Here is a 9,689-nt window from a genome sequence, read left to right as displayed (position 1 = left end):
AATTCTGTTGCCCTAATTTTTGAAAGCTGAATTGTTAAAAAAAAAAAGGTTGATTATACTTGTAATTGACTATGAGCTACTTATAATTACTAAAGCATCTTAAAAATTCAATATATTTTAAAATAGAATAACATTTGAAAATAATAGCTTTAATACTCATGAATTTTTTGAAGCTATTCTTGGTGTCTGATTGTCAGCCAAGAAATAAAGCTCCTTAGTTTTGTTTCATTGGAAGAGGTAAGTGTTTCTGGTTTTTGGCCAAATGGTCACAAATTTGGTAATAGTTTGGTACAGCACTAAAATAACTCATATGACTGTGGCAATTGAAATTTAGTATTGCAAATGAAATAACAAACATAATTTTTTAAATATTATAAATGGGGTTCAAAAGGCTAATAACTTATGTTAGGTAAATAGTAAAACTCTTGCAGGGTAGAAATCATTTCCTGCAACTCACTGTGTTCTTCAAGAACTATATTCTGTAAAACAATTTCTAATCAGCTTTCATTTTCCTCTTTCTCAATTTCTCTTACCTTTTCCCAGAAAAATGACAGTGTTTTGTCCCCGTGGAACTGAAAGGGTGGCTTGAAAAGAGTGCCACTACATGGGATTGGTGGTGGAGCACTGGGATGCAGGTTCGATCCCAGCCCAGCACAGTGGGTTAAGGATCTGGTGTAGCAGCAAATGATCTGATCCCAGGCCAGGGGCCAAAAAAGAGAAAAAACAAAACAAAAACAATAACCAAAACTCTGCTGAGGAGAACTGGCTGGCCCGTGGGGCCCAAGGAAGTCTGTGTTTATTTATTATAATATAATAAAAAGGAAAACAGCTCTGGTAATTTCCTTATCCTGAATCCTCTACTATCATTCTACAGCAGCAGCTGCGGGTTTCCCGCTCTAGGCTTTATCGTTTTAACTGACGTGGTGGTGTTTGGGCCAGGAGTCCGAGAAGCGCACCCTTGCTTTAGCTCCCGTAGAGGCTGTCCTGGGCCTGTGAGGGCCTCCCCTTCCTCGTCCTCTCCCTGTTTCCTGTTCTCCGTCTCATCTCGGTCCCTTCGCTTCCTTTCCTTCTTTCCTAACGTGACAGTTCTAGGCCTGCTGGGTCTGAAAACTCATCCTCACTTGGGTGGAGTGTCCCAAAAGGATGGGCTTCACAGTCGAACTTTCTTTTGTCCAAAGGGCAGGTGATGGCAACACGGACGATGCTGGAAGAGGCCGAAGTCCGGGACCTAGGGCAGCTGAGGACATTTGTGTCTGAATCCCACGCCTGAACACTGCGCTGTGCCCTTGCACCACATGGAGTGGTTTCTTTGGGCAGCACTGTTTTGTTTGTTTAGGGGTTTCGGTGATTATCCTGTCAAGATGTTGCCTTGAAATTATGTTATGGCTCAGAGACGCTGTAGAATTTCCATGTTAACTCTATCTTATCAGGTTTTTTGTTTTTGTTTTTGTTTTGGGGACGCACCTGAGGCATATGTAAGTTCCTGGGCTAGGAGTCGAATCAGAGCTGCAGCCAGCGGCCTGCACCACAGCCACAGCAACACCGAGCCACATCTGCCACCTATGCCGAAGCTCACAGCAACGCCAGATGCTTAACCCACTGAGCAAGGCCAGGGATCATACCCAAATTCTCACGGAGACTATGTTGGGTTCTGAGCCTGCTGAGCCGCAATAGGAACTCCTAATATATCAGTTTTAAATCAATAGTAAAAGGATTTTTTCTGGGGGAAAAAGACCTGTGTGGCCACGGCCAGCATCACAAGAGACGTTGTACAGCACATCACTAGCTCTGAAAAGGATCCAAATTCAAAATTGCAAGTATGGTTTCTACTGAATGTACATCACTTTTGCACCATCATAAAGTGAAGAGTCAAAGCAACGTAAGTCAGGGACCTTCTGTACCAGCAACCATGTTTATATTAAAAAGTTATAAAGAAGGCTTAAGAATATAATACACTTTATTAAAGGAAAATTATACACATAGATATGGGGTATCTTTTATCAAGTATTTTAACACCATAGCAATGCTAAATTGTGTTTAATTTCTTCATGTATAAAAGATGCATGCCTCATTAGTTTTTACTGTATTGGATATGGCTATAGGTGACATCCTTCTATATAAAAACAAACTGCACAGCATCACATGTAGAGGACAAACATCTTAAGTTCATTCACACAGTTGTTTCTCTAAATTCCTTTGCTCAGTTCTAAAATTCAACAAAATGCTTGAGTTTCTCAGGAAATAAAAATAACAAATTTGTTTCCCTAGAACTAGCCATCTATTTGTTAATGTTTATCTCTGACCCAAATTAAGTCCTTTACTAAAGAAACAACCTACATTAGGTTCAGTCTAAAAATAAAGTGTTCTAGAGGGGTTTCAAGTATTTTAAAAGATTTGCCACTTGTAAAAAAAATATTATGTAAATAGGAACATCACCTATATGTTCCTCTCAGTAGAGTAATTTCTAGAATGTGTACAATCTCAGCATTGAACAATGATGGAAATAATATGCTGTTAAAACCCTACAGATTTAAAGATGCTAAGCTAGATGCTGGTTTTCTGTAAAGATGAATTTGTGCCAAACTCCTTTATGCTCTGGGAATACATAAGCCTGGCATTAGCTGTCTGCACATTATCATGTTTTAGAGCATTAAATAAATAATGAAAAAACTGGCTCACTCAACTGGACAGAAGAACTGCTGATACTTAAACATGTGGTTTTTTACAAAAGCTGTACCGCGAAATCCATTTGACGTTGCGCTTTTCAATTTGAACGCAGTTTTTTTCTTCCATCAACACGTAGTAATGTTGAAAACCAGTGACTACATAAATGAGTTGCCATGTTCTGGTCCATCAAGCAGTGTTGAGCAGACGTAAGAACTAACCATCCTCTTTGCTCATTTTGCCCTCAGCTAAGTTTCTCTTAAAATTTTTGACCTGCCACGGTTCTCTGCGTCCACCTTGATTTCCTGTTTTACTTCCTAACCGTGTTAGGGCTATTTGTAATCCAAAGTCTTGAGTTTTCCCCCCAGAGTTAAGCCGAAAGAAGCAGCCACCCATGTGGCATGACATCAGAGGCGCTGGAAAGAACCCACATTCACCTCCTCTGCGGCCTCACTGACCTGTTCATTACGGTTACAAGTTAGATATTCCTGCCGTGTTATCCATAACATCTCATTGAAGGTTACCAACTCACTTGAGATCCATCCTCAGAAACAGGTTTTAAAGGAAAGAGAAGAAAAGAGGGCACTGGAAGCTTAAAGTGAGGGACAGGAGGGCCACCAGACAAGGGACGCGGTGCTTAACGTGGCCCAGGGTGGCGGGGGCCTGTGGCTGGCTTCTAGAAAGTAAGGAGTTAACACTGCCATTCGCAGGCCATTTCTTGAGACTCTTGAGTTTTCTGCCTTGGCTGATTACAGATTTCTATTTTTAGGGACAGCTTACATAAATCAGAATTAATTTGTAAAAGTCTTTAATCATATGAACTCCTCTATAGATATCAAAATACTTCACATAACTTCCCAAGGAAGGTCAATAAACAAAAACAAGGGTTTAGGAAATTCTCAGAATCTTCAGGGTTTTCAGTAGTTTTCTTAGCCCAGTTAAAAACAGAAGTTGTAAATACCAGAACCCAATATATGTATAAATTATAAGTGACACATGTCCTTGCCTTCAGCTATTTAAACTACACTTATTATAGATACATCCCATTTATGAGGTAGTCAGATTCCTCAGATGTAATGGGACGAGCTTTCTTAAGTTTCTGTTTCACCAGTCGTAGTCGACAAGCAACCATGAGAAGCAGCAAAGCTGTGATTGCCAAACCCAGGGCCAGGGGTAGCACTGCACCTGCGCAAAGGTCAGAAAGGGTCAGGTCAGTGATTAATAAGAGTAACAGCCATAACTCATGAGAAGCACTTTGCATGCACTATTTAATCTGAACAACTCAAGTAGGTATTTGTATTGTTCCATTTTGCAGATTAACTGAGGTGCAGAAAGATTACATAACTGGCCCAAGAGCACATGGCTTGTAAATTACAGGTCTCAAGCCCAGACTTCTTTAAAACCAAATTCTGTACCAGGATCCTATAAAATTTGATATAATATATGCCATCAGTGGGTACTAGTGTTGCAGCAGATCACCCTTACAGTCAAATGAATAACATTCTTCTGTAAATAGACAACTGTAAAGACACTGCGAAAAGAAAAAAAAAAAGATTCACTCAAATTTGGGAGTCCCCACCATGGCACAGTGGGTTAAGAATCCAACTATAGTGGCTTGGGTTACTGGGAGATGTGGGTTTGATCCCCAACCTGGCATAGTGGGTTAAAGGATCCCAGCTACAGTGTAGGTCACAGCTGCAGCTTGGATTCAATCCCAGGCCCGGGAACTTCCGCATGCTGTGGGAGCAGCCATTTAAAAACAAAAAACAAAACAAACAAAAAGCTTGTGACCATAGGAAATATTTTCATTGTAGTTGTAGCTTACATTTGTGGATTCACATATGATCATACTCTCTTAAAGTAAGTATGGATCAATCCTGATTTTTCCTTTTTCTTTTTCTTTTTTTAGGGCTGTACGTGTGGCATATGGAAGTTCCCAGGCTAGGGGTCCCATCAGAGCTACAGCTGCCGGCCTACACCACAGCCACAACAATGCAGGATCAGGACTGCATCTGCGAACTACACCACAGCTCATGGCAATGCCGGATCCTTAACCCACTGAGTGAGGCCAGGGATCGAACCTGCAACCTCATGGATACTAGTTGGGTTCGTAACCTCCTGAGCCACAACAGGAACACCCAACTCCTGCCTTCTTGTTCTAGTTAGGGCTTTAAGAAGTTTGTTTCCTAAATCCAGGGAATCTACTCTCAGCCATTTTCAACCATTGTTGAAAATTTGAGGAAACCCCTTCCGTTCTCCTTCATGGGCCTTTCCCCATGGGATTAGTCCTATACACCGAGACTGGAAGCAGCTTTCCGAGCCTTGCAGGAGTCTGGAGGGACAGAGTGTACTCTGGGTCGGTCTTTCTTATCAAGCTCAGCAGCTTCTATTCTTAGTGTGATCTATGCTGTAGGCAGGCCAGGCTTGGAGATGATATGGTGGAACTATTTTTAGCCACCGAGGTCTTGCCAACGGTTGGAAATAGAGGAACAACAATCTCCATTGCATAAGCTGATTTTATAACATTTTCTTTCATTTATTCATTCATTTTGCATAAATTAACAGCCATGAGCCTGACACTGGTAATAATATAATACAGAGTGCCAGCGCTGTTCTGAGCGCTTTATAGATTAAGAAGTTTTTTTTTTGGGCCACGCTGATGGCATGAGGAAGTTCCTGGGCCAGGGATCAAATCCATGTCTCGGCAGTGACCTGAGCCACAACAGTGGCAATGCTTGATCCTTAACCCGATGCACCATCAGAGAACTCCTAGATTAAGTAATTTAAGTCTCACAACCACCGTATCAGTTGGTATTATTATTATCCCCATTTTACAAATGAGAGAACTAAGGCGTTGAGAATTCACTGACTTGTCTAAGTTTATATGGTAGGTGGTAGAGTCAGGACACGGCCCTAAACAGTACAGTTCCAGAACCACTATGGCAAACTACTTCTCCGAAAGTTAAATGAGCTTGTTTTTTATGACTTCAAGTCGGGGTAGATAGACATTTAAATGAGAAGATGCAGTAACGTATTATAGTTACTATGACAGAATCATACATGAAGTACAGATATAAGAAGGAATGGTCTGGAGTTCCCTTGTGGCGCAGCAGGTGAAGGATCTGGCATTGTCCCCTCAGTGGCTCAGGTTGCTGCTCTGGGTGGGTTTGATCCCTGATGGCCCAGGAAATCCCACATGCTATAGGTGCAACCAACAAAAAAAAAAAGAGTGGTCCATGTATCTGGTTCATAAGATCATGATTTGGATGCATGATGGAACTTGTTTGGGGTGGGTAAGGGAGATTATTTTTTGACAGTTTCAAATTGAGATGCCTAGTGCCAACTGAGGGAATTTTCTATTGGGCTCTTGGATTATGTGGGCCTAAATATGTAAGGGCCTTTAGCATCAAGGTGGCGATCGCAGCCACAAAAGTGGGTGAGACTGCCAGAGAGAAAGGGAGAAGAAAGAGCCACAAACAAGGCCTGAGGAAACACCCCCATTGAAGAGGGCAGACGAAAGAGGAGAATCAAAAAGCACAGGAAGAGACAGGGCAGAAAAATGGTCAGGCAACCGACAGAGAGGGAAGTCTTGGAAGCAGTGGGACGAGGCTATTTCAGGAGGACAGTGGTCAGCAGAATCAAATGCCAAGAAGAGGTCAGGTGAGGCGAAGCCTGGAGAGGCCGCTGGACTGAGCAATGGGGAATTTGCTTACAGGGAGACTGAAGGCTAAGGGATGCTGCTGTTTTTAATATATTTTGAGAGATTTAATTGTCTGAATGTGTCAGAGGCAATGAACCAGCAGAGAGTATAAATATTGGGAGCTAATAAATGACGGAGAAACAGACTTGAGATAAGGAGCTGCATCAAGGTCAGGAGAGATTGACCTTGGAAAGATGGGACATCTTTTCCTTTAGCGCTGGAGGAAAGGAAGAGAGGGTGGGGATGGACAGGTGTTTACATCTGGGGGTAGGTAACCGAGGAAGTTCACTCCTTGACAGCTTTGATTCTCTGAGCTTAAGACCAGTCCCAGCTATAGATGGCCTCAGGACAAGGGCTGAGAACGTACTAGTGGCATTTTAACCTTGAGTATTTATAGAATATTAAGTAAATCTCCTGAAGAAGATTCTCAAGAACAGTCTGGAAGTGTCTGGGTTTGGGAAGATGGGATGGGGAAGTTGCATTAGTGACTCAGGTACCAAACAAAGTTTTGGGCGGAGGCCAGTATTCCCATAGAGAATTGTGAAAGATAAGATCTGGAGTTCCCGTCGTGGTGCAGTGGTTAACGAATCTGACTAGGAACCGTGAGGTTGTGGGTTCGATCCCTGGCCTTGCTCAGTGGGTTAAGGATCCGGCGTTGCCATGAGCTGAGGTGTAGGTCGCAGACACGGCCCAGATCCTGTGTTGCTGTGGCTCTGGCGTAGGCCGATGTCTACAGCTCTGATTAGACCCCTAGCCTGGGAACCTCCACATGCCGCGGGAGCGGCCCTTGAAAAAGGCAAAAAAAAAAAAAAGAAAGAAAGAAAGAAAGATAAATCTGTGATAAAACAATGGTTTAGAATTTGATCCTAGAGCTGGTGCACACATTCCAGTCTCCTAATGGCAACCCAGAGGAAAGAAGCTTTGAAAGGGCTAAGTTTGGACCTGAAGGTGTCAGTTCCCTCTGCATCTTCCTGTACTAGCTGCAAAAGATGGGTATGTTACAAAAAAATTGAAAAAAAAAAGAGATTTTGTTCAACCCCACAAAAAACCCAGGAACCCCAAACCATTTCTTACAAACTGGAGCCCAATACGAGCCCAGTTCTACCTGTTCAGGGTGAGAAAATGCTTAGGGGCTGCTCTTCCAAATGCATGTCACTTGTTTCTTCTTCTTCTTTTTTTTTTAGCCATGCCCACAGCATGTGGAAGTTCCTGGCCAGAGATCAAACCCGAGGCACAGGAGAGACCCGAGCCGCTTCTGTGTCAATGCCAGGTCCTTAACCTACTGTGCCACGGGGGAACTCCACGTAACTTGTTTAAAAGAAAAGCACCTGTGTTGAGGCTACAGGAGAAGGGAACAGTGATAATCCCAAGTCTGGGGCTCAGATTTAGCTACAGCAACGATAAAATAGCATATCATTTAGGGGACTTTTCTGTTTGCCAAAGTCAGATATGTGGGTCTGCAAATGTTTATACTCCACAATGAATTTCCAAGGCAAACATTTACCTGCTTCTGGGGCTGGGTGCTCCCCTCCTCCTCGATTGCTCTTTGACTCAAAAATATAATTTTCCTCTTTTCTGGTCTTCCCTGAGGCTCCACTCTCTGCAGGAAATAAATAAGACATATTGAAGGTACACCGGAAACTTTAGGGTAGACATGGAAATACAGCCTTATTTATTTTTTAAGGATGGACTTAAAAGACAAAAGGCTTTATTTCTTCAATAAACCAAGGCCTATGTTTGATACTAAAACACATGATAAATAATGTGACCAACTTAATAAAGAGTGTGAGGCTAGTACAAAACCACTAGACAGAGGCAGGGGAATGAGCACACTGTCCCAGAACTTCCACCCCACCCAGAGGAGGAAGGAAGGACCTGAGCTAAAAAAGCCAAGAGTAGTCTCTGGAGTCTATCCCATGGAAAGCAGAAACAGTCCAGAAAGAATTTTCTTTGGAAAATGAACAGTGAGCACACATAAGTGAGAGTACTCCGACTTGCTACTTCTCTTCCATACCTTGACGGTGCTTGGCAGGCAATGGTAGCTCCATTTTCTTCTGGTTGGGCTCAGAGAGCATCAGTGCTCACCTGGGTTCATTCTAGCAGTAAGTGGGTCCCGGGGCTGGGATTTAAACTCAGGGGTGTCTGACTGCTTGCTGGTGGAAACTAGCACTTCTGATTTAATGATAGGTTGTTAACTATTTAATGGTTGTATTCAGTTATACCATCAAGAGCCAATGCAGAGAAAGATCAAACCTTAGGATTTTTACCCCAGGCCCAGATGAGCCATGGCTGTGTCATTCTATTATCCGCCATCTAGGAATTCATAGCATTTGTGTGCTTATTATCATTGACAAATAGTAATTAATGAGTTGGTGGAGTTACCCTCAGGCTAGGGTGTAATTTCAAGTGAGATTTTGGGAAAATACAATGCTTAACAGAAATAAATTGGAAATGACCTGCCAACATGAGGAATTTTATGAAAAAACAACAAAAAAAATTGTTTAAGCTTCTTTACTCATATGGCATCAACAGAAATGTTCATAACAACTAAAATAAGACTATTCGAAAGTAGTACATAAAATTCTTTGGTATGATATATATATATTTTTTTTTTGGTCTTTCCATCTTTTCCGGGCCGCACACTCGTCATATGGAGGCTCCCATAGGGGTCTAATTGGAGCTACAGCTGCCAGCCTACACCACAGCCACAGCAATGCCTGATCCGAGCCATGTCTGTGACCTACACCACAGCTCACGGCAAGGCTGGATCCTCAACCCACTGATCGAGGCCAGGGATCGAACCCGCAACCTCATGGTTCCTAGTTGGATTCGTTAACCACTGCGCCACGACGGGAACTCCTGGTACGATAATTTTAAATACGAAATAAACATAAGTTTACTAAAGATCACAAAATCAATTGCAAAATGGAAACTTGCAGAGTTATTCCAGATACCTACTGAAGCCAGAAAAAGCAATGATTTTAAATAATCATTGCAATCACGTGTTAATGCTATTAAACAGGAGGGAATATAAATAGTTATTTCATAAAGCCATCATTTTTTAAAATACCAAGCATTAATTAATGGTTTCTCATGGAAGCGTGTAATTAATTTTTTAAAATTAGAGTTGATTTATGGTGTTGCGTCAATTTCTGCTGTACAACATAGTGACCCAATCATACACATATACACATTCTTTTTTTCATACTACTTTCCATCATGTTCTATCCCAAGAGACTAGATAGAGTTCCCTGTGCGGTACAGTAGGACCCCATTGCTTTTCCATTCTAAATGGAAGAGTTTGCATCTACCAACCCCAAACTCC

The 9,689-nt window shown here is 42.1% G+C and overlaps 1 protein-coding gene across 1 annotated transcript in view; it reads right to left on the bottom strand.

Annotated features, from left to right (window-relative positions):
* LRP11 (LDL receptor related protein 11) overlaps positions 1,940-9,689 on the bottom strand; it is a 59,748-nt gene continuing 51,998 nt past the window's right edge. The window contains exons 6-7 of the mRNA XM_001928988.5: positions 7,869-7,964; positions 1,940-3,849 (exon numbers count right to left, since the gene is read on the bottom strand). Of these exons, the coding sequence (XP_001929023.1) occupies positions 3,695-3,849; positions 7,869-7,964 (251 nt within the window). The 3' untranslated portion in view covers positions 1,940-3,694. The remainder of the gene's footprint in view (positions 3,850-7,868; positions 7,965-9,689) is intronic.

Source organism: Sus scrofa, chromosome 1 (genome assembly GCF_000003025.6).
Source record: "Sus scrofa isolate TJ Tabasco breed Duroc chromosome 1, Sscrofa11.1, whole genome shotgun sequence".
Taxonomy (NCBI): Eukaryota; Metazoa; Chordata; class Mammalia; order Artiodactyla; family Suidae; genus Sus; species Sus scrofa.
Note: the sequence above shows the minus strand (reverse complement) of the source record. Positions and strands in the feature narration are given on the sequence as shown.